The 24,847-nt window shown below is 42.4% G+C and overlaps 3 protein-coding genes across 6 annotated transcripts in view; 2 read left to right on the top strand and 1 right to left on the bottom strand.

The window, feature by feature from the left end:
* DNM3 (dynamin 3) overlaps window positions 1-488 on the top strand; it is a 549,381-nt gene extending 548,893 nt beyond the window's left edge. Inside the window, exon 21 of the mRNA XM_023510815.1 lies at window positions 342-488. Coding sequence (XP_023366583.1) covers window positions 342-378 — 37 coding nt within the window. The 3' untranslated portion in view covers window positions 379-488. The remainder of the gene's footprint in view (window positions 1-341) is intronic.
* Window positions 489-18,635: 18,147 nt separating this feature from the next.
* Window positions 18,636-24,847, bottom strand: part of PIGC (phosphatidylinositol glycan anchor biosynthesis class C) — a 9,659-nt gene continuing 3,447 nt past the window's right edge. The window contains exons 3-5 of one of the 4 annotated variants that reach the window (XM_012802704.2): window positions 24,227-24,411; window positions 23,472-23,549; window positions 18,636-20,033 (exon numbers count right to left, since the gene is read on the bottom strand). In XM_012802704.2, coding sequence (XP_012658158.1) covers window positions 18,927-19,892 — 966 coding nt within the window. In that variant the 5' untranslated portion in view covers window positions 19,893-20,033; window positions 23,472-23,549; window positions 24,227-24,411 and the 3' untranslated portion in view covers window positions 18,636-18,926. Of the gene's footprint in view, window positions 20,034-20,971; window positions 21,126-23,471; window positions 23,550-24,226; window positions 24,599-24,847 lie in introns of those variants that run through there. The other 3 variants (XM_012802703.2, XM_012802702.2, XM_003785703.3) reach the window with 3 other exon arrangements.
* CUNH1orf105 (chromosome unknown C1orf105 homolog) overlaps window positions 21,050-24,847 on the top strand; it is a 23,959-nt gene continuing 20,161 nt past the window's right edge. The window contains exons 1-2 of the mRNA XM_003785822.2: window positions 21,050-21,211; window positions 21,979-22,064. Coding sequence (XP_003785870.1) covers window positions 21,050-21,211; window positions 21,979-22,064 — 248 coding nt within the window. The remainder of the gene's footprint in view (window positions 21,212-21,978; window positions 22,065-24,847) is intronic.

Raw genomic sequence — 24,847 nt, 5'->3', positions numbered from 1 at the left:
CTCCTGAATAAGATTGCACCGATTTATCATTCCATGGTACAAAAGAGTAAAAACCTTTGAACGGCCTCAAATGGCTCCTACCCAGCATACTGACTGCTGGTGGCCAGGAAAAGTCCCAGGAATTGCTAACTTGCCATGTGACGTTCTTTCATTGCCCCTGCATGTCTGCATGTGTCGTTCTGGGTTTTGTTTGGTTTGGTTTGGTCTGATTTGAACTTGACTTTTGTGAAATTTTTTTGCATGCTCTTATTTGAATTTGTTTTATAATTTATAATATTGTTTTCTTCCTCTGCATCTGTGTTTTTCTTTTTTGTTATTTTGTTTTGTTTTGTTTTCACTAGGCGAGCCCCTCCTGCAGTTCCAGGAAGACCATCCTAACCCCCGTCATTCATCTCCTTTTGTTTCCAACAACATGTCCACCCATGGTATTTAAAAGCCTTTCATTTGCACTATATGTCACATGTACATAAAAACTTTTATTTTTGATCCAAGTCTATAATAAAAAAGTTTATTCTATATAAAAATCAAATGTGTCCTGTTTCTTTTTCTAAAGAAGACGACCCAAATTAAAATAAGACTTTGTTTCAACTAGAACCAGGTAAGGTGATAAAATGCTTTATTTGATCTTTTAAAGAGCTTAATGGAAAAGGTTCTTAAAGCCTTGTAATGTATAAAGACCTTTGCTGGAGAACAATTATCTTCAGTTGAAATTTCTAAGAGTGCAAAGATGAAGAAAAACTGTGGATGTGTAGAAAGGACACAGCTGACTGAGTAATTTCAACTCACCTCCAGTAATCCCGATAATGATTTTATCATTGTACCAAAATATTCTTTCCTATTTTTATGGCTTTTCTAAACACACTAATGGGAAATAAAATATGTAAGATCACGCAAGAAACTGTAGGTCTGAAACACATAAACCTCACAAATTCCACTTGGCAGATTCAGGAAGAAAACCCATATCATTCAAAATAAAAGTACAGGGTAAGGAAATATTGCCACCTGGAAAAGAGAGCCTGCTCATGTCGGCAAAGTCCTAGGAAAAAGGAATCTGTATACATTTGTGGGAAAAGAGAACTTTGTGTGTGTGTGTGTGTGTGTGGTCAGGCCTCAAATGTTAATTCCAACACTTAAAATTTAAGCTGTCATTTTTTAACAAGTATCCAAAAAGTTTGCCAAAATAAGATGGTTTTTATTGAGGTAATAATAGCACCTCCTGCCAAATAGGTGATCTGAAGTCTTCCCAAAGGTTTGAAACTTAATTCAGGATTTTCTTCATTGAAAATTTACACGGCCTAAATTAGAATTTAAGAGTAGCCCTCTCCCATGATATCACTTCTAAATGTGCCCTCCCTTTAGTATTTTCAGAGGGAAAACTATACGACAGGAGAGTCAAAAGTCACTCACCAGGAACTGAGGTCCCATTTACTCTGCCTCTCACCCAGGCAAGCCCTGGCAAGGCGTGGTTTAGGGAGGATCTGAGCAGGAACCCCAGATTCTAAAATGGACAGCTTTCATTACTCAGTCTCCCTCTTTGGACCATAAAAATGTTTTTTAAGGACTAATTTCTCTGCTCAAAATTGCAAAATCAGCTAAAAATTATTCCTACGCCATGTTCTATCATTTTTATTTGTGTTCCAAGTCCTGTGACTACCATTTAGAAGCACTGGTAACTAAGAGAGTTCAAAGGCTCCAAAGCAAGGCATCAGCTGAAGCGCAGCTCTACCCGGAAGCAGTGGCACTGATGCAGAATCACACACACCATGCAGTCTCTGGCCCGTCCTCTCAGCTCCAGTCCCAGGCCGGGCATTAGATTTCGTAATCAGTATTCTTATTGGATTGCATTCTCATCCTAACGGACACATGGTCCTCCGATTATGTCAGACCACCTCCCCAAACAAAAAAAACAGGTTATCATTGGAAAGGTTTTTTCCAATTTATTTTTTTAAGTATTTAGTACTTTTCCACTTTGCCTTCATGGACTTATTTTTATGCGCACTGTTAACACAGTTTAGATATTTAAAGTGTAAATCGACCTGACAAATGATGAGAAAGACAACTCCAGTGCTATTGGAATGAGATGATAACTTTATTTAGTCTTCCTGTGTTCCCCCTCTCATATTCTGTAGACAAAAAAGCAGGGAGGGAAATCAAGGTGGCGGGGCAGGAAGCAGCCAGAAGCAAAATTAAACCATGATAAGGTTTGTTAATCTGTATTTACTGTTAGTAGTGTGTGTATATTTCATACTGCACCCTTCCGCAACTCTCCCTACCTCTACCTTCACCCTCCTTCTTTAATAGAGGGATGAAAAGGTACAGCATTCTTCACAGTTGGTCCTAACTCAGGGTCAGGAAGAGCCGAACTATTATTTTCATTCCTCTGTTTATGTATCAAACCTTCTTGAACTCATAAAAATGCCCTAGTCACAGGAAACACCAGAGGAGTAACAGGACACAAGTGACTTACATAACAGTTGAATAAGCAATTCCAGTGCAGGGTAAGGGAACAGTTACAATAAGGGAAAAGTTGAGTCTTTCCTGTAAGAAATGCTACTGACTTCCGGACTGAAACAGCTCCTTGAGTTCTAGAATCGTATTACAGCTTTACCCAACACAGTGCTAACATTCCAGAACATGGCGATTGTGACTTCCGACAAAGAAAGGAATAAAGGAACTCATTCGAGCCAATCAGAAACCATCCTTTTCATTCCAAATGGGATAATGCCAGACTAAATCACACGGGTGGTGGCTGAGAAGAAAGCGTATTGGTGCAGCGAAGCACTCTGTTAGCTTGGCTCGGCTCCTAACAGAAAGGCTTCCGATTCAGAAGGTGCTCTCTACATAGCAGCCTTCCTTGGACAGCAGATTCTGCAGTCTCCTGCCGGAAAAAAATCTGCAACATCTAAGAGATGGACAAAAGAGAACTAAAGGTAGGAAAAAATAAACAGAACATCCGACCCCTTTCTTGTGGGGCCTCACTGGTAAATCAGTGTCTGTAAGCCTTGGGAACCACATGTACATTGGGGTGCTCCAACAGACATCCTAGAAGCCGAAAATAAGAGAAGGTAAGAAAATGACCCCACTGTTAGAGGCAGGGATACTTGTAGTGGGTTTCTGGCATGACCTACTTCAATGCTTTTTATCCTAGAGTTTAAAAAATTGTTAGACTTGCCAACATCTGTTTTATAACTCGGCATTAAGTATGATTGAAAAATCCTCAGAAAATTGGTATGGAATTGTTTAGTCCAATTCCCTGAGATTCTAAAGTAAACCTTCTGAATCACGACTCCATTTTAAAACCATGAACCTCATTCACTCAAAGATGGCTGAAAGAGAAAGGAAAGAGGAAAAAAAGAACTTTTATAGGCTTTTCCGATTACTACAGTCTATATCTGAATGAATCCCCCTGAGCTTCTGACACTATACTGTTGTTATGTCCCTCCATTTAAATGGATATGCTAGGTGCTTCCATTAACATAGTACAGACACTCCGTGGCTTAGGATGGGGTATGTCCCAATAAACCCAGCAAAAGATGAAAATATCATTTAGTTGAGAATACATTTAATATTCCAATGAACCCATGATAAAGCCAAACGATGTTAAGTTGAACCACCATAAGTCAGGGACCGTCTTTATACAGACCAGTTGTTTGTCTTTATGCTACAAGTTATTATTGAATGACAGACAACACTGTCAACATATTAACGCAATCAAACCAGGTGTCCGGCTACTGGGTGACTCAAGACTCCAAACTGCTACTCCCAGCCTCAGCTTTTACCCGAATCCAATTTTACAGTACTTTATAGCAGGTCTCACTGTTCAGGCCCCATTCACATCTTTAATAACTTCATGAACATGAGCCTTGGGCAGGTACAGAGTGAAGAAAGCGTCCACAAACCCCAGAAGGCCAGAGAGGCATAAGGATTCTCCAGACAGTAGCCAAGAAGTCACTAACCTGGGTTCTGCCCATCAGAGCAGCTGCTAACAAATTAGGGCTGTGACGGCCATCTAGGCTCCTAAGGGCTGTGTTTTCTCTCCTGGTTCTACCTCTGAAGGTGCTTTTCAGAGGCAATGGATAGCAATTTACAGCCAAGGACTGTGTTCCTTCTACCTGTTTTTTTGTTTGTTTGTTTTTAAGAGACAAAAAATACTCATCTACATATACAAAAGCTGCCTGGGGTCTAAAACACCTATTTGTTTTAGCAATTTTAAAAGAATGGGAGGCCTACTGTGTTCTCACTGACCAGAATCTAAACGTTACTTGGGCCGGGCACCAGGCCACAGGGCCATCCTATGGTGGTGAGCAGTGAGCCAGCCAAGCTGGGGCAGCAGAAGCAGCTTTTCTGAGCCAGCTTTTACAGGGGCCCACCAGACTGCAGTTTCCCTTGACCTCAGCATTGGTAAAAGCAATTTGTCCCATTGTCCTAACAGCATTATTATGGTTAAAGTGTTATTGACCAGTGCTTGTCTGTTTAGGGCAGAAGACCTGGGGCTGGTCCTGAATGTCATTTGAACCTCAGTGCCAGTTGGTGCCAGATGGTGGCAGAAAAGAGATTTTTGCCCTTCTCAGCCCCTTCCTTGGGCGGTTTTATCCCCCTGACGGGCATGAGTCGTCTCCAGCAGCATGGTGTTGCCAGGCCCAGGGTCCTGAGCAAATGCCAGCAGTTGGGAAATGGCTGCTTCCCAAGTACCCCACTTCTGGGGAATCACCCACTAATCACAGAACAGACCTGGGAAGAAAATGGTGTGTGGGTTTGGTTGGCAACTGCTCTTGTTTCCCAGGTAAACAAAGCAACATTATGAGTTGCAAAAGAAAAAGGAAGCTAAAAGTATTGGCTGGTGCCGCCCACATCTTCAGGGTATCTAATCTGCTTCTGCCCCCCAGCTGAGCCATCCTGAGCCTCCCAGGGATGAAAGGAATGTTCCTTCTAAGACTAGATGCAGCACCCCAGGATGCTGGTCAAACCCTGGCTCTCACCTAAGCCTGATCACTGCCCACAACCAAACTTTCCAGAACACTGCAGTGACTTCCACCATAGAACTTTGCACAGTTCATAGGAAGTCTGTATCATTATCTTCACAAGGCCCTTGTCAAATGCACATCACCCAGAGAATCAGTAAGTTAATTCCATTAGCGAAGAATAGTGTTTGTGGTAATGTGAGGAGGCCCACGCTCGGAGACCACACCTCCTTAAAGGTGAAGAGAACCCCTCCCCAAATCTGCCCCTTCCTGCCCATCAATACACACACCATCACTACACACCACTGCTATCTACATTAAATTATCTCTTTATAACAGCCTGTGGCAATCGTCTAAGAATACTTAGACCTCTGGGTCAGCCTTCACGCTAATCCTTACCCAGTTCTTTTTACTCCTATCCCATCCCCTTCTACCCCTCCCAAACTTCTGAAATCCTTCCACCATCCCCGCAGTAATTCACTGCCCATGATCAAAGAAACATCCTGTATCTTCAGCCTACCCTCGGGATACGCACTTCACAAAACCAGATTTTCTCTAAAAGCACTGCTTCCCCCACCACCTTCACAGAAGGTGGCATCTTTGCTCCCAAAGCCCTCATACTGCTGAGCCTGAAGTGGGCTAGTTATCTGTGTTTTTCATTCTTTCAGATTCTTCCTTCCTCCTCACTAAGGCCCCCAGCCCTGAACCCCATGGCATCAGGTACCAGCACATACCATCCCACATTGTTGCCTTTAACTACCAGCCCCAAATTCATCCTACCTTATTTGCCTAGGTTTTTGCTCCTGTTTCACTGTCACTCCCTCCTATGCTATTCCTGCGTTAATTTCTTTCCATATACTTGTATGTAATCCATCCCCACTCTGCCTTTCATTTTCTTGGACTTCACTCCTACAATGATTTTGCCCTCCACGCTATCTCAGCTACTCTTTGACAACATTATGACCTTGTCTTTATTCACTTTCCGATCTCTACATCCTATCTTGCTAACCTACTTCTATCGTCTTACTCCCTTGGACCTCCATCCACTGACCCTGTGCTGTCCCTTAGCCCCCGTCCTTCACCCCCCTTGAGGTCCACCCTCCTTCCCCAACTTAAATCCATGGTCAGTCGTTATAATCATGCCCATGCATATATATCCCTTTTCCCCTTACCCTTCTCTCAGTTTGATAAAACTGTCATTCTGGGTAAATCCAACACGCTATACCTCCTATGGTTTGCAGCCATGGAACTGCACGTGGTTTGGAAAACACACCCAAACACGTGCATGCACACACACACACACAACCAAGCTAGCTGGTTTCACTTGAAATTCATCCCCACCACACTCAAGAAAGCCTTTAAAACTGCCAGGCAATTATACCAATCATCTCTAGTTCATCCACTCTCCCAGTGAAAGCTATCTCATACCTTCCCTCTCCTCACTCCCTATCACTTCCCCCCATCCATCCTCACTCTCAGCTGATTCTTGGCCTCCAATTTCCCTGAGAAAATTGGAGCAATCAGAAAAGAACTTCCAAAGAATCTCCTCACCTGTCTACCCACTTACCAATATATCTCCATATGTTCTGCCTTCCCTCTTGTTACCACAGATCACCGACCCCTGATCTCGTCTAAAACCAGTCTTGCCATTGGTGCATTAGATCCCATCTTCTCTTTCTTACTCACGTTACCCCATTCTTCCATCGCTCACCTCACCAACTCTCATTCTTTACTATTTCGTTTCAATCCGCATGCAAACATGCCAACACTTTGTTTTCAGCTCACCTCGCAGTTTCTGTCCTATTTCCCAGCCCCTTTTGAAGCAGAACTTCCAGAAATCTGTCTGCACGCTGAGCTCAAAGCTACAATTCCTCTTCTTCTATACTTTCTTAAATGTGCTCCAAATAGGTTTTTATTCCCACCACTCCAAGAAAAACCTGTTCTTTTCAAGGATACCATTGACCTTCTCATTAAATCCAGTGGTCAATTCTCAATTCTTGTCTTGCCTGATTTACCCTAATTTTTATACTATAAGCACAGTTGATCCCTCACTCTGTCTGATGACTTCACCTGGTTTCCAAAACCAAAAAGCTTTTTTGATTTTTTGCCTCTTGCTTTAGTGGTTTTTCCGTCACTCTTTTTTGCTTGTTCGTTTTCTCCCCAACATTTTACTTTGGAGTTCTTGGTCCTCTTCTCTGTCTATACCCACTTCCTTGGTGATCTCATCCAGTCCCATAGCATTAAATACCATCTAAATTGCCAAGAAATCCCAAAGTTATATCTCCATTTCATACCTCTTTCTCAAACTACAACCTCATATTTCCTGTTCCCTACTCGACATTTCAGCCTGCTGTTTATCACAGCTCAATTCACAATTGCCAAAATGTGGAAACAACGTCAATGCCCACCAACCCAGGAATGGATTAACAAGCTATGGTATATGTATACTATGGAATACTATTCAGCCGTAATAAAGATGGAGACTTTACATCTTTTGTATTAACCTAGATAGAGCTGAAACACAATCTTCTCAGTAAAATAACACAAGAATGGAGAAGCTAGAATTCAATGCCCTCAATACTAATATGAAGCCAGTAGACAATTTAATACATGCCCACAGAAAAGAAAAACTAAGATGGGGGCAGGGGAACAAGGGAGCGGGAGAGGGGAGGAGAAAGGGGGAAGGATGTGCTCCCACCCACTTAATGGGCATTCAATGGGCATGTTTGGGTATATGGCACACCTCTTGGGGGCAGGACATAATTATAAGAGGGACTCTACCTAACAAATGCAAACATTGTATCCTAATTCTTTGTACCCTCAAATTAATCTGAAAAATAGAAAAAAAATTAAAGAAAAGCATTTCAGCCTGGATGTCTATAAGATGTTCCATAACCCACACTGACCAAACTGAAATCCTAATCTTTCTCGCTAAAAATCCCTAGTTACTTTCCCTTTTCCCCCCATCTTAACTAATGACAGAGCCATCTTTCAATTTGCTCAAGTCAAAAACCTTAATTTTAACTCTTCTCTTTCTCTCACATGCTACATCAAATACATCAGGTCATCTGTTGGCTTTACTTTCAAATTTTATCCAGAACATGATTATTTTTGCCACTCTGTGCTAAGTCGCCATCATCCCTCGCTTAGATTACCGCAGGAGCTTCCTAATGCTTCTTCCTGTGTCCACACTTGCCCCACAGCAACCAGAATGAGCCTTCAAAAATCTATGTCATCTATTATCTATTACCTTTTTCTTTACGACCATCCAATGTTTCTCATCTCAGAGGGAAAACCAGAATCCTTCTACTAGACTGCAGTGTCACAAACGTCCCAGCCTCCCACATTACCTCTCTGGCCTCACCTTTTCTTCTCCTTGCTCACTCCACTTCAGTCACTCCTTGCTGTTCCCCAAACATGCCAAGAATTCTCTGTCCAGGGTCTTTGCACTGGCTCTTTTCTCTGCCTGGAATGCTCTTCCCCCAGGCAATCTCAGTTATTCCTTCACTTCCTTCAAGTCTTTGGTTAAACCAGTGGTTCTCAACCTGTGGGTCGCGTCATTAGGAAGGTTGAGAACCACTGGTTTAAATATCATCTTTTTCATGAGATCTACGTGGACTTCCTTATTTAATACTATGTCACTTTTTATTACCTTCCATTCATGTATTAGTATCTCTCTTCTACTACAATGTAAGCTCTAGTAGGTCAAGGACCTTCGTCCTGTTTATTCAAAGATAGATCCCAAGCATATAGAACAATATTTGCCCTATGGTAAGTACTCAATATTCCTGAGCCCACACATCAAAACACATAAATAGTAGAAAGTGAGTAGAAGTAGGGCTAGGTAGACACTAAATGTTTTGTTGGATAGTGGTGAATAGAGTAAGGGATACAGAGGATGATGAGGGATTTGAAAAGGCACTAAGAGCAACTGCCTATACCATTAACCTTTAGCTCCGGATGCATTTCAGCTGTCAGAAAATCCAAGTAGCAGCCCTTTCCCAACTCTGAGTCTTCCTTTCCTCAGCTATAAAATGGAAACAAAACTGTTATAGGATTGTCATGATAAATAAAGATATAAAGATAATTTCTGTTCGGAGTTTCTGGTTTTTTTCCTGACATAGGCTTGGGAAGTTGTGTTTCCAGGAATTTATCTATTTCCTCTATGTTTTCTAGTTTGTGAGCTTAGAGGTTTTTGCAGTATTTGCAGATTGTCTTTCTTCTTTATTCTTTATTCTGCATCTTTAACTGACTAGTTTTGTTCATGAGCCTTATCTTTAAGCTCTGAGATTCATTCTCTTGCTTTGTTTAGCATGTTGTTGAAGTTTTCTGCTATATTTTAAAATCCCCTAGGTGAATTTTTCATTTCTTCATGTTCTATTGTATCCTTTCTTATGTTAGCTTGCACTTTCATGATAAAAATCTTTAACAAACTAGGCATAAAGGGAACATATCTCAAATTTATCCATATGTGACAAACCCACAGCCAATGTCATACTGAATGGGGAAAACTTGAAAGTGCTGGAACAAGATAAGGGTGCCCACTGGTCACCATTCCTATTCAGCATAGCACTGGAAGTCCTAACCAGAGCAATCGGGCAGGAGAAAAATGAAGGGCATAGTATTCAAATTGGGAAAGAGGAGGCCAAACTATTCCTATTCGCTGATGATATGATTTTATATCTAGGAAACCTGAAAGACTACAGCAAAAGACTCCTGGAATTAATAAATAATAATAATAAATAATAATAAATTAATAATAAATAATTCAGCAAAGTCTCAGGTTATAAAATCCATGTACACAAATCAGTAGCATTTCTATATACTAATCACAGTCAAGCTGAGAGTCTAATCAAAGACATAATACCACTTATAATAGTTATAAAGAAAACAAAATATCTAGGAATATACTTAGCTAAGGAGGTGAATGATCTTTACAAAGAGAACTATGAAACACGGATGGAAGAAATCACATGACACCAAAAAAATGGAAAAAATCCCATTCTTATGCATTAGTAGAATCAACATTGTTAAAACAGTCACACTGCCCAAAGTGATTTACAGATTCAGTGCAATCCCCATCAAAATGCCAATGTCATATTTCACAGATCTAGAAAAAGACAATTCTACACTTCATTTGCAACCAAAAAAGAGTCTGATAGACAGAGAAATCTTAAGCAAAAAAGAACATATCTGGAAGCATCACATTACCCGACTTTAAGTTGTAGTAGACTACCAGGCTATTATATAACCAAAGCATCATGGCTCTAGTATAAAAACAGAGACCTACACCAGTGGAATAGAATAGAGAATCCAATAACAAAACCGTTTACCTACAACCAACTGAATTTTTACAAAGCAGATAACAACATACACTGGGGAAAGGAAGCCCTTCACTTAATAGTGCCTGGAAAACTGGATAGCCACACGCAGAAGAATGAAATAGGACCCCTATATATACAAAAATTAAATTGAGATGTGTAAAAGACTCAAATGTCAGGCATTAAACCATAAAAATCCTAGAAGAAAACATAGAAAAACTATTTTCTATGCAAAGGATTATGATTAAAACAAAGAATTTATGACTAAGACCCCAAAGACAAATATATAAATGGGCTTAATTAAATTAAAAGCCTTCTGCATGGGAAAGGAAACAACCAACAGAGTAAATAGACAACCTACAGAAAGGGATACAATATTCACTAGCTATACATCCAAGAAAGGGCTGACATCCAGAATCTACAAAGAACTCCGACAAATCAGCAAGAAAAAAGTGAACAATCCCATTTAAAAGTGGGAAAAAGACATGAATAGGTTTTCAAAGGAAAATAAGCAAATTATCAACAAACAGAAAAAAATGCTCAACATCACTAATCATCCAAGAAATGCAAATTAACACCACATTGAGATACCTCCCTACCCCTGTCAGAATGGCCAGTAATAAAAAGTCAAAAAACAATAAATGCTGGTGTGGATGCAGCGAGAAGGGAGTGTTTATAAAGGGTGGGTGGAGGTGCAAATTAGTACAACCTCTATGGGAAACAGTACGGAAGTTCCTCAAAGAAATAAATGTAGACCTACCACTCAATCCAACAGTACCACTGCCAGGCATCTACCCAAAGGAAGTTATTTTATAAGATACCTGTACTTGAATGTTTATTGCAGCATAATTCACAACTGCAGAGATATGGAACCAACCCACATGCCCATCAATTCATTAGTGGGTTAAGAAAATGTGGTTATATGCAGAAGGTGCCCCCCAAATGCATACACATTTTAAAAAAGGAAAACCTGAATTAAAATTGTAAAACTTAACATATACTGATAACAAAAGATGAATATAAGACATGCTGAGCATCTCTTGTAGTTGCAGAAGTCAAACTTGGCTTCAGTATTACAAATTCAATACAGTTTTTCCCTGTCTTAATATCTGTATGCCTTTTGGGGCCCCTTCTGGACTATTACTCAGCCATAGAAAGGAAATGAAACAATGTGATTTGCAACAACTTGAATGGAACTGTAGAGCTTGCCTAAGCAAAGTATCTCAATAATGGGAAAACCACCATCACACATACTCCCTAAGAATTGGGAGCTAAACAATGGGCACACAAGGGCATGGAGAGATGTAAAGGTCATTGGAAATTAAGAAAGGGAGAGGGGAAGGGGAGGGGACAAATCTGGGTACGATGAGTACTATTCTGGTTATGGGCACATTAAAGGCCCTGACTTAAGTATTATACAAGGTATCCCACATAAAAAACTTTTGTACTTTTTTTAAAATTTTAAAATAAAAAACAAGAGAATATATACATAATGTACATAGCACATTACCTGGCAACCATTGGGTGCTCTAAAATGAAGGTGCTATTCTTTATCAAACCCCAGTGTGCTATTACTTTCTGGATTGGCAGAGACCACAGAAGCAAGAGTTATTTCCCATACCACACAATTCTGCTAGAATTTCAAGACTCTCATTGAATTTCATTATAAAAGAAATATCAATAACTTCCACAAGATGGCACTGTGTCCCAGCCCTGTATCCCTGAATTCAATGGGTTAGAAATATTGTATAATTGTGTGACTGATGCCCTCTGCTGACTTGTTTTCTTTTTCTTATCCTGGAGCCTCTGCCTTACAGGATGTAAATGTTGACTCTGTATGCATCCTATGATATTCTCAGTATGAATTTTTAGCTCCCTAAACTCTTCCTCCAAGGTTTACAGTGTTGACATAAGTAAACAAGTATGACACTGACTTTAATATGATCTCCACACGGAACCCCTCAGATGTGCCTGGCTTCTCCCTAAATGCCAATCATAACACAGATGCATCAGAGCACAAAATAAAGTACACCTGCAACCCTGTATCTCTACCTCTCCTTGATCCTTTCCACCTCAACATCAATCGTTGGCAGCATTTTGGAGGGGTGGGCAAAGCCACCTCCCTATTCCTCCAGCCTTGCTCTCATTTGTGACATCACCCTTCCCTATAACTTAAGAGTGAAGCAGAGGTGGATGCAGAGAGGGAACCCCAGCCAGCTTCTTATGCAAGTACGTACTTGACAGGTGGAGATTTAATTATGATAGTATTGTAACCTCCCCCCTCACTTTCTCCTGTACCCAAAATACACACCATGATATTCTCTAGAAATAAAAATCAGTAATATTGTCCTTGTACCTTTTCATTGTGGTTTAAATATAAGAGATTGGCTAGATCACTGAATTTATGTGACAAATCACTTTCCAAACAACTGTCATACGAGGCTGTACCAATTGTTTTTAAGCCTGAATCCCTATGCCAGCAGCAAGCCAAAGGGGCACGCCCCAGGGGAACCTCATCATCTTTCTGATGGCAGCACATAGTGGAAGTCCCTGGATTTCTCAATATTTTCTTAACATCTATAGCTTTTTTATTTACAATTTTTCTTAAGCCTTTTTGGAATCCATTTTGGTTCCTGGCCTATACAACTTCTTGGAGTTACATGGAGAAAATGTATACAATTGTATTTTCATTGGCCTTAAACTTACCCAGCTCAAATTGTAAAGGGTGTCTTCTCCTTTTATAAGTCATTATTTGGTAAACAAATCAACATTTACTTTTACCCTTAGCAATTTCACAGGCAATGATTATATTTCCTTTGAGCCTTCCTTCCAAGCTGCAGGGTATTCTATTCTCTAATCTGTTTTTCATAGGGAAGCTTCTTTTCCATTTGATTCCTATAGTTTTGATTATTCTAATCATCCTTCTGTGTCCACTATAGGCTGGCTGGAGGGCAACCAATTCTGCACAAAGAATCCCGAGTACAAAAGCACTGGCTTCTATGTATATTTCAATACCTTTCTAAAGGATGCTCAGAATTTTAAGCCAATATCCTCAGGATACTATGTATGAAATACATTAGCCCAAATGAATCAACTCAAGCATCTCAAACTTAAGCTTCATTCTTATTATCTACCTTACACACACACACCCCCCTGACATTCCCACTTGTTTGTTCATAGCCTGAGGGAAACACGAATCCCTGGAAGTGAGAAGCCCCAGTCACTCTCTACTCCTCTTCTCTCTCTCTGCATGAAGTTACCAAATTCTCTGCAAAGCTAAACTGCTGCTCATCTCCATGCCCACTGCCATCACCCTCAGTCCAGACCTTCAATTTACACCACAGTTGCCACAACAATTCTACATGCTTAGCCCTCATAGTTCAGCCTCGAAACTGCTGCCAAAACTCTCATTCATATCCAGGCAGGCCTCACTTTACTGTGCTTCCCTGTATTACACTTTACAAATTCTGACTTTTTTTCAAACTGAAGGTTTGTGGCAACCCCGCATCAAGCAAGTCTATCGGGGCCATTGTTCCAACACCGTGTACCCATGCCATGTCTCTGTGTCACATTGGGGTGATTCTTTCAACATTTCAAATGTTTTTATTTTTATTATATCTGGTGTGGTGATCTGTGATCAGCCATCTTTGGTATTACTATTGGGATTGTTTTGGGGTTCCACAGACCATTCCAATATAAGACAATGAATTTAATCTATAAATGTTTTCAGTGTTCTCACTACTCCACCGACCTGCTGTTCCCGTTGTTCTTCCTTTCCTCAGGCCTCCTTATTCCCTGAGATACAACAACACTAACCTGAGATACAACAGCATTAAAATTAGGCCAACTAATAACCCTACAAATAGCCCCTTAGTGTTTGAGTGAAAGGAAGAGTAGCAGAAATTTTAAGAGAAATAAATTAAACTTAAGGAGAGAGCCATGTTGAAAGTCAAGAGGATAGCCTGAAGGTTAGGCCTCTTGCACCAGTTACCCAAGTTGTGAATACAAAGGAAAAGTTCTTGAAGGAAATCAAAAGTGCTCCTTCAGGGAACACAGAAATGATAAGAAAGCAAAACAGCTTTATTACCAATATGGAGAAAGTGTTAGTGGTCTGGACGCATAGAAGATCCAAACAGCCACAATATTCTCTTATTAGGCCAAAACCTCATCCAGAGCAAGGCCCTAACTCTCCTCAATTTTATAAAGTCTGAGAGAGGTGAAGAAGCTTCAGAAGTTTGAAGCTAGCAGAGGTTGGTTCACAGACTTAAGGAAAGAACTTGTCTTTATAACATAAAAATACAACGTGAACCAGCACATGCTGGTGAAATCCAGAAGCTAAGCTGATTGATGAAGATCAGCGACAACAAACAGTAGATTTTCTTTTCTTTTCTTTTTTTTTTTTTTTTTGAGGCAGAGCCTCAAGCTGTCCCCCTGGGTAGAGTGCTGTGGCATCACAGCTCACAGCAACCTCCAACTCCTGGGCTCAAGCGAGTCTCCTGCCTCTGCCTCCCAAGTAGCTGGGACCACAGGCGCCCACCACAACGCCTGGCTATTTTTTGGTTGCAGCCATCATTGTTGTTTCATGGGCCCAGGCTGGATTTGAACCCGCCACCTTAGGTGTATGTGGCTGGCGCCTTAGCCACTTGAGCCATAGGCGTCAAGCCTAGTAGATTTTCAATGTAGACAAAACAGCCTTCTGTTGGAAGATGACCTCTAGTCCTCTCATAGATAAGGAGAAGTGAGTGCCCAGCTCCAAAGCTTCAAAGGACAAGCTAACTCTTTTGGTCTTGGTTAATGCAGCTGGTCATGTTAAGTTGAAGCCAATGGTTATTTACCATTCTTAAAATCCCAGGTCCCTTAAGACTCATACTAAATGTACTCTGTGCTCTAGAAATGAAACAACAAAGCCTGAGATGATAGCACATCAGTCAAGAGCACGGTTTAATGCATATTTTAAGCCAAACAAAGACCAAAAGAATTTTTCTTCAAAATATTACTGCTCATTGACAACAGGCCTAGCCATACAAGTACTTGATGGTCATCTACAGGGAGATCAAAGTTGTTTTCATGCCTGCTAACACAACACCCATCCTGCAGCACGCAGATCAAGGAGGGATTTCAATTCTCAAGTCTCATTATTTAAGAAATACATTCTTAAGTCTACAGGTGTCATGTAGAATGATTCCTTTAATGGGTCTAGGTAAATTAATTTGAAAACCTTATAGACAAGATTCACCATTCTAGATGCCATTAAGAGCATTCATGACTTATGGGAGGAGGTTAACATATTGACATTTACAGGAGTTAGAAGATGTTGATTCCAACCCTCATGGACGATTTTGAAGGGTTCAAGACTTCAGTGGAGCAAGTAACTGCGGATGTGTTGGAAGTAATAAAACAAACAAACAAAAGAACCCTAGAATTAAGTGATGCTTAAAGATGTGACTGAATTGCGGCAGTCTCACGTACAACTTGAACAGAGGAGGAGTTGCCTCTTACGAATGAGCCAAGAAAATGGTTTCTTGAGAAGGAACCCACTCCTGGCGAAGACGCTGTGAACTCTGTTGAAATGACAAGAAAGGAGTCAGAATAAAATTAGTTGATAAAACAGTTACAGGGTTTGAGATGACTGACCCCAACTTCAAAAGAATTCTATGACTGTAATACTACCAAACAGCATCACGTGCTACAGAGAAATGTTCTGTGAAGATGGATGCAGCAACTTCCTTGTTCTCTTATTTTAAGAAATTGCCACAGCCACCCCAGCCTTTGGCACCCACCACCCTGAGCAGTAAGCAGATGTTAATACCAAGGCAAGAGCTTCGACCGGCAAAAAGATTGATTCCAACCCTCAGAGAGCTCAGGTGATTGTTAGCATTTTTTAGTAATAAAGTATTTATAAATTAAGATGCATATATTGGTTTTTTAGACATGTTATCACACACTTAAGACTACAGTTTAATGTGAACCTAACCTTTATATGCACTTGGAAGCCTAACAATTCATGAGATCCACTTTATTGTGATACTTGCTTTATTGTAGTAGTCCGGAACAAAACCCACTGTATCTCTGAGGTATGCCTATCACCTATTTATCTATCTATATCTACAAATACATACATATGAATGACATACACTGTGTATATTTGTATGTAAAATACACTTTTTATATACTTTACTTCTATGTGAACTATCATCTATCTATATAGTATTACTACATCCCTTTTCAAAAGCCCCTTAATTTGCAGCTGGCCATAGGACACAATAGTGCAAAGTACGCAGCACTCAGAGACCTCAGCTCTCACCCTGTGCTTAATTACTTCAGGTCTACACACCTTGGCACATACTGTTCCCTCTGGCCATGTCCTTCTCCCAGTAGCCACCACCTTTCTTTATGAATCGAGTTTGCTGCCTCGCCCTTCACTCTCCCATCAACCCCACAACTCCCCACCCTCCACCACCTCTGCACTGAACTTCTACAACCTGAAATACCATCAGGACTTGGGTGGCACTACAGTGTGACAGGGAAGAGCTGAAAATGATGGCACACATATATTAAATCACCCCACTGAGGAACTATTCTTGAAAATTTGGGGAACTTTCTGCTCATCAACACTCATGCAGTTGCTTGGTGAGTGCTTTGAAAGCTGACAGTCGGAAACACATTGAAATGAGGCAAATGTAGCAAAACATGAAAACAGAAGGCACAATCTTAAACACCTCTTCCCTACCCTTGACCTAGCCTTATTCCTGATGCAGACACAGAAGAATTAGGAGCCACTTCTGGCCACTGTTGAGCCATGAGAAGGCCAAACCCAGTACAGGACAGCAGACACCTGCCTTGGGCTCCACAGTCAGCCTCTGACACCCTTCCCTCTCCATCCGCCAGTGTCCTTGGATAGGTGAAAGCAGTCTAACTGACCTTAGGGAGAACTACCATTCCTGTCGTGAAACATCATCATCTGCCAAAATAAAAATCAGAAAAAAGAATGTGAGTTGACAGGGCTGAAGGCGCTAGTTCAAAACCCTTTTCCAGACATTTTTGAGAAATCTGCGTTCAGAGAAATAAAAACATTACTTCTTAGGAATACCACTCCCCTGAAGAAATTTCTGATTTTAAATTAATTTCTAGTGATACGGGGACAGCACAGAAACTCATCCCCAGTGAATCACCCCAGAGGGGACCTGTTATTTTGGAGGCACCTGGTGCATTTTGCACTTTGTCTCTGCCGGGTTTTCTTCCATGGCTCACACTGACATGGGGCCGTGTCAGGCATTCTTCAAAGTACTTTGCATGTATCTCATTTAATCACAACTCTAGAGGTGGATATTTTTATGCCCACTTTACAGATGAAAACTCAGACAGCAGGTCACTAACTCAAGATCTGACATTTTACTTCCTCCTTAGACAAGCTGGATTCTTGCCCATAATCTATAGTATAGAGCCCAAATGACTAAATATACACAGACCTCAAATCGCTACTCAAACTTCCCATTCCAACTTGTCCTAATGCCCGCTTCCCAAAATCCCCATATCTCTGTACTCCCATCAAACGCTTTCCCATCTTTGCGCCTGGGCTAACAACCCATGTGGCATGGGAGTAGTGGTGTTTTGCCTACAAACGTGTTTTTTGGTCTAATTTAAACTTGCAACAGTATTCACAAGTCGTTTCATATTAAAAATCAGATTTAATGTTATGGGCATTTTATTTAGAATTTCATCAAAAATAAAGGTCTGAAGCTAGGCCCAAGCTGTGAATGAAAACAGCAGTTGGAGCTAATTATCATTTGCCCTCACTGGACCGGGCACACTCTCTCCCGTGTTTGAGTCACACAAAGTGTGCTAGCTTCACTAGCTTCCATGACTCATATGATCCATAAGGGCCTTTGACACATTGCCCTAAAACCATCTTTAAATACTTACATCCCATCCAAGACTAAGCTCAAATATCACCTCCTCTTGTAAGTATTTCCTCAATACTCTAGTGGAACTTCATCCCCAAGTCTCTTTGAATTCCTTTAGCCTTCTGCTTGTGTGTTATGACACATCACACACTCTTCCTTGTGGTTAGCTGTGAACATGCTTCAGTAAGAACTAAGTAGAAACTCTGCGTCAAGGTTAAGTGACCGAGATTCTGTGATCTTAGGCAATAAAACTGGACGCAGCATCCTGTGTTCTAGTATTTGAGCTCTAGGTAAAAAAAAATAATAAAATAAAAAAGCTGCATTAGTACACTGAAAAGCGTAGGGAGAAGTGACTGTACATACACACAGATACACGCACTCTTCTATTCTCTCTTCACTCCTCGTGACCTTCTGTCCATTTCCAGCTTACAGAAAAATCATGAGACAACTTGATAGAGGTGTTGTTATTTTTTAATAGAGACCACATTACTTCATTTGTCACTGCAAATAATAAATGAGAGTCAATAATTCAAGAGGGACCCAGAAAGCTTTTTCATCCACAAAATAATAAAGGATAAGCACCTTCACCACCCAAGCATTTGGTTGACTTTTTCTTTTGATCTCTGTTCTCTCACTAACATAAGCATGCTGCTTCCAGATGTAACTCTATCTTCAAATTTTCTACTACTTAGGAGGCTAGCCTATCAGTATGCCTTAATAATGTAATGGTGGTCCCTAACTTAGCTGAGGAACCTGGACAAGTCTTCTTTGATTTCAGCTTCATCCCAAGGTCCATGAATGTTTTCTTTAAAAAGCTGCAGGCGAATGAGGTAGAAAGGACAGAGACATGAGATGGAAATCAGCAGAAGGGCAAAGAGTGTGGCTCCCACAAAACTAATGGACAACAAGCCTCCCAAGGCTGAAAATGCAAAAAGCAGAGTCACCCCCACATAGCTGCGGGGAGTACACGCCTTCAGTTTCTTCTGTAACATGGGCCACAGGGCAAAAATCTGGATGGCAAATGTCACCATGATGAAGGCATGCAGGGATCGGGGAAGGCGTGAGGCCAGGCAAACAGAAGCAAAGATGGCCATGTTCAAGGACAGTGTGCTGGATACAATGGCAGCATTGGCACCATAGTCAAAGAAGATGAGGTGGCCTAACAGCATGAAGACTGACATGGCATAGATGGTGTCAGTGCTGACAGACTCCGTCAAGGTCTTCAGCACTGGGGAAAAGCCATACGTGAAAGTAATAAAGACTAGGGCACTCTTCAGGTCAGCCCACCGGGTCCGTCCGCTCTTCTTCCGTCCTTCACCTCCATCAATGAGATCAAACAGAACATACCCAATCAGTGAAGAAGCCAGGCCAGTCCCCAAAAGCCAGTGGGGGGCTAGAAGACCTTCATCCATATACCACCAGATAACCACAAAAACACAGACACTGCACAGCTGCTGTATTACCACGCTAGACTCAAATACTACAGCCCAGTATTGATATTTCCGAGCATAGATGTTTTTCCGGAGTTCTTCTAGGAACCGCCGGTCCACATAATTATCAGGGAAAGGCTGTCGCTCATACAAGACCTTCTGCCACTTAGCTTCCTGGGTGTTAGTTACAGGTTGGGCACACATCATCCCTTCCTGTAAGCTTGGGTCAGTCAAATCTCCTTCGCAGAGGTCCATGTGGTTCTCGTTCTTCATCATGTTTTGAAATCAGACCTCTCTGGAAATCTCATGCTGTGGTTGATACTCTACTGGCCTTTCCTTGTTTTCAAAGGCAGCAACCCAGGCTAGGCCTGCAATAGATGAGTTTGTTCTCTGAGGCAGGACGACACAGCCAAGTTCCTAGAAAAAGAGAGACTATGAACCCAACGGAAGTTGTGAAAGGTCCCAGGACTGAGTTAAAATCAAATCAACCCCCTTTACTAAAAGTCTGAGCAAAATGTATGCGGTGACCATCTTATAATTTGGGACATTAAAACTGAGTGATGCCAGAATTCAACCCAAATTCTGACCCTAAAGCCTATGCCTCATCTTTACTCAGGGAATCATGTAGTAGCCCTCCATGTCTGTGGCTGATGAAAATTTATAGGGATAGAACATATAGTTTTCTTTGGGTATCCAAGGTATGTAATTTTTTTTAAGTTACCTATCTAAAGACAACAGTGACCAGTACAACACTGAAGGGCATGAGCTCTAAGGTTTATATAACCAGAAGCAAAGACCCTAAGAAAGTAAAGATCTTTCATCTGGTAATTAAACTTAAACTTAAAATTAAACTTTAAAGAGCATCATTGTAACTGAGCTTAATATCCTTCAAAGAGCCGTCATTCTACTCAAAAGTCAAGCATCCCTTTTTCATACTGGGAAACTAAGAATGAGAAATGCCCAGGCCAGCAAATCTGAGAGGAAAAAAAAAAATCCATTGCCGGGTCTTGTTTCTGCCTCCGAGACCACGACAGGTCCTGCCTTGCAAGCCACACACCCTGGGAGTCCCCTTCACTGGGCCCGGGACCTCCGCCCGGGGATCTCAAGGGCTGTTGCAGAGGCTGGAGGGTCTATAGCTCCAAAAAGGACACGATCGCCCGCAAGTTCGGAAACAGGGCTGGCCGAGAGTAGGAAGGGTAGGAACCGTAGGGTAGGGTGACCACAGGGGCGCCCTCTCACTCCGGACTTCCCCCCACCCGCCGCCGCCGCCGCCGCTCCCCCAGCCTCGGGCCTGCGGGGAATAGCAGAGGAGGAGGAGGCCAGGAAACACTGACGGCCACACCGAACCCACCTACCGGTGAGCTATTAGGGGTGCGCGGCCAGGGAAGGGCAGCCGCCGGCCTCCTTCCCCATCCGGGGCGCCGGGGGTTGCGATGGCGGCCGGGCACTTCCGGGTCCGCAACAACCTGCCGCGGCCCGAGGCCTCGCGAGGTCGCTGCTGCCCCCTGCCGGCGTCTCGGAGGCCCTGCGCGCTGCCCTTCCCGGAGACCGGCCGACTCACCGCCTCGGAGAGCAAATCCGCGGCAGAAAGACAGGCATTGCCAGGCAAATAGCTGGGTAAGGCAAGAGAGGACAGGGAAAGAGGTTGGGCCAAGAAACCTAAGAACAGCCAGGCTCTCAGCTAGGGACTTCCCGGGCCTCCCGTTCATTAGACAGATACCTGCGGGTATCATCAGCCCTGGTTTTGGTGCTCCTGATACAGCAGTAAACAGACAAAAATCCCTGTTCTCAGGGAACTCTCTTGTGCATTGACCTATACATGATAACATCAACTCCCTTTTCATAGTGGGCAAAACTGAAGCTCAAAGAAGTTGAAATTTGTCCATAGCCAGGCATCTGGAAAGTACACAAACAGAAAGAGATACGCTGTTGTCTATAGCTTCAAAGGTTGGTTCTTTCTTTGAGAGTGGAAGGCCCTGCTTCTAAGCATAGCCAGAGGCTTGGGACAGAAGATTGCTAACATTAAGCTGCGTTCATGGAAATATTAGAGGATATATAAACAGATGGAAGTAATAAAGCAGCAAAGTGAAACACAGGATATAGTGGAAATGAAAGAAAACGTGAACCCCTTAACTAGCTGTGTGATTCAGGGCCAGTCATGCTGTCTGAGCTTTGATTTCTTCATCTGTGAAACGGAGCCTGCTCTTGGCTACTTTAGGGGATAGTTTTAAGAATCAAATATAAAATAGGAAAATGAAGTGTTAACTGCTCTTTGACTTCAGCTAGCTTTGGTCATTGTAATGATAGCAGTGGTCAAGTGTGATAAATTCTGAAAAATGATCTTTTTTCCATTTCTCTCCAGCCTTCTGTTCCAAAATTTGAAAAGGTTCCTTGGCTTAGTGAGGCCAGCCTGGTAAACAAGCCACTAGTGCTCAGCCTTCCCAAAAGGTAATGTTCAGCCCCTCTAAAAGGTAACCACTGAGCCCCTGAGGGTAAAGTCTTCAAGAAAGGTCTTAGAAAAGGTGCCTCTTCTTAAGGCATGGGGGAGGGGGGACAGTTATCAGAGGTGCACATCCACTCAGTTGAGAAACCCAAGTCAAGCACTCACAAAACAGAAATGTCCTGGATTTCTCAGATAAAGCTGAGATGAGATCCCAAATAACCTCCCTTTCCACTTCCACCACTCAACACATTAGAGAATTTTGCCCCTAGACACTACCTCTAAAAACACTTCTATCCTCTTCTTCACCCAAATTTTCTCCCCTGCTTTAGTTTGAAACTTTCACATTTTAACCATCAGAAGTCTAAAACTAGAGTTTTCCATCTTTATGGAGTAGCGGCAATCTGTCTTTAACTTGGAGGCACTCTCTTCCCACCTCCATCAGTCTCACGCCTTCCAAACAAACCAGTGTAGGATGCACAGTTCTGTCTTTCACATCTGGAGGAATTAACATATAGAGGGAGCATTTTAGCTGCCATTGGTTGGATTCCCTCAAGTTCTCGGTGAAACAGTCCCTAGGTGTGCTGATAAATCCCACTCTGGGAAAGAAGAATGGAAGGAAGTGTAGGTGTCAGGTTATGTGGGGCTGAATTGGAGACACTGGAGGCCAGAGTCAAGTTCATAGGCTCATCCAGATGAAAAAGAGTTGACTCCCGGGCAGGTCAGGCAGCTCACTAGGAAGGTGAGACTCTCCAGAGATCTTCCTCCTGTTGGTAACCTGGTAACCACCATGAACCCTCCTCCTGTCCAGGATGAGTGACTCTTGACGAGGGATAGCCCATCACTCTGTCTACAGAAAGGCACACTTGCTTTGTCTACTCCTCCTTCTAACAAACCACGTTCTCGGTAATCACTTAGCACACTCAGACCAAAATACACGATGCTTTCAAGTGTATATTGTTCAGTTCTGTTATGTGTACATAACGTTGAATAGTTTCAGTGCAGGTAATCAGAGGTTCAATAAACCCAAAGGCTTATTTAAGGAATACAATACTAAGTGGTGTAGTTCTCACGAGGAATCTTTCACACTTCAAGGACCAACATGACAAAGACAGTCCAGTGTCTTTCAGTTCAGGGTGGGGCACATGGCATGACAGTGTCACATGGGCATCATAATGAGTAGAGCTGGCTAGATGGGGGCTGCAGTGGACGGGGGGTCACCCCTGCCTGACCCAAGGGGACAGCCTGTCCTCTACTCTAGCAAGTATGGCCTGCAACTATGTGAGTCCAGTGGCCAAGTTTTCTGGATTTTCTAACAATGCTAGACATCTGGATATTTTATGTGAAATTACTTATCTTTGTCATCTACTAGAATAGCATCCCACTATTTCCTACTACCCCCGTGACTATCAGACCTTGTCTTGCAGGCAGGAGCAAATCATCCTTGTTCGTGGCTCTCTTGTCCCAGCTTCCTTGTCCCCTTCCTTTAAAGCCTGTGGGAGAGGGTGAGGAGCAGGTAGCCGGGCAGACTTGGAGCACAACTGGGCATCCACAGCACCTCTTCCCATCCCCAGCCAGAGCCCAGAGTGTCAGAGCAGATGATCTGGCAATAGCCAGCTGGAAAGAGAGGAACTAGATTTCCCTCTAGCCAGCCAAAATGAAGCTGGCTGCAAGGAGAAATTACTGAAGGTGGGCAGTGAAGCTCTGTTCATCTTTATTCTTGGAGGCTTTGGGCAGCAGTCTTGGGCCTCAGGCCTTGTTTAGAGAAATGGAGCTTCTCTACCTCATAAGAATTCTGAGATAACAAGATAGTACCTGTAAGGTGCCTTGAGCTCTCAGGAGGACAAGACAGGAATGCAAGTCTTTTAAAAGAATGGTTTGCCTAAATTGCAACCATTCTTAAGGATTAAGAGCCCATCTGGCCAAAACACTGGGTCCCAAGCTGGTTTATTTATAGCAAAACCCTTTTTCTGAAACTTTGTGGGAAAGTTCTCAGTGTGCTTTAATTATTACATAGCCTTGAGCAAGCAGTTCTAATGCAGAACAGTCTGAGAAAGATAAAGGAACATTCAGTGAAATGTGCTCAGAGTACCCCCAACAGTGAGCTCCACATACCACTTTGAGGGCTGGGGTAGGAGGAGTGGCCTGGCTGAGACATTCCTATACTGACCCACTTCCTTTGAGTACTCTCCCAGGTTGGTCTGACAGTGCTGAAGCCATACTCATCATCAGTCTTCAAAGCCCTTCAGGTCATGCAGAGGTCCTGTTTATATTAAGATTCTTCTCTGCTGAAGCTGCTCTAAACCAGCCTCCAGGTCTCTCCTAGTCAGCATTTGGGTGACAAGTCCAAGGCAGCTGGTTTTCATAGCAAAGACAAAGTCCAAGTATGAGCTCAGTCAGACCCACCTCCCTTGGTCTCACAGGACCTAGGGAAGTGGTGAGGAGAAAAGAAACAATAAAGGCCTTGTGAACACCAAGCTCCTTCCACGTGCCATTGTTTCAAATGAACTATGGACAACTAAATCATTAGAGAGGAGAGGTGTGGGTGCACACCGTACTGTACACACAGACGGTGTGATCCCCAGGCTGTGCTGTGCACACAGACAGTGGGATTCCCAGGCTGTGCTATACACACAGACAGTATGTTTCCCAGGCTGTGCTGTACACATAGATGGTATGTTTCCCAGGCTGTGCTATACACAGACAGTGTGATTCCTAGGCTTTGCTGTACACATAGATGGTGTGTTTCCCAGGCTGTGCTGTACACAGATGATGGGATTCCCAGACTGTG

This window comes from Otolemur garnettii, unplaced genomic scaffold, assembly GCF_000181295.1.
Source record: "Otolemur garnettii isolate 467f Iridium unplaced genomic scaffold, OtoGar3 scaffold00016, whole genome shotgun sequence".
Taxonomy (NCBI): Eukaryota; Metazoa; Chordata; class Mammalia; order Primates; family Galagidae; genus Otolemur; species Otolemur garnettii.
The sequence above is the reverse complement of the archived record's forward strand: the minus strand, read 5'-3'. Positions and strand labels throughout refer to the sequence as shown.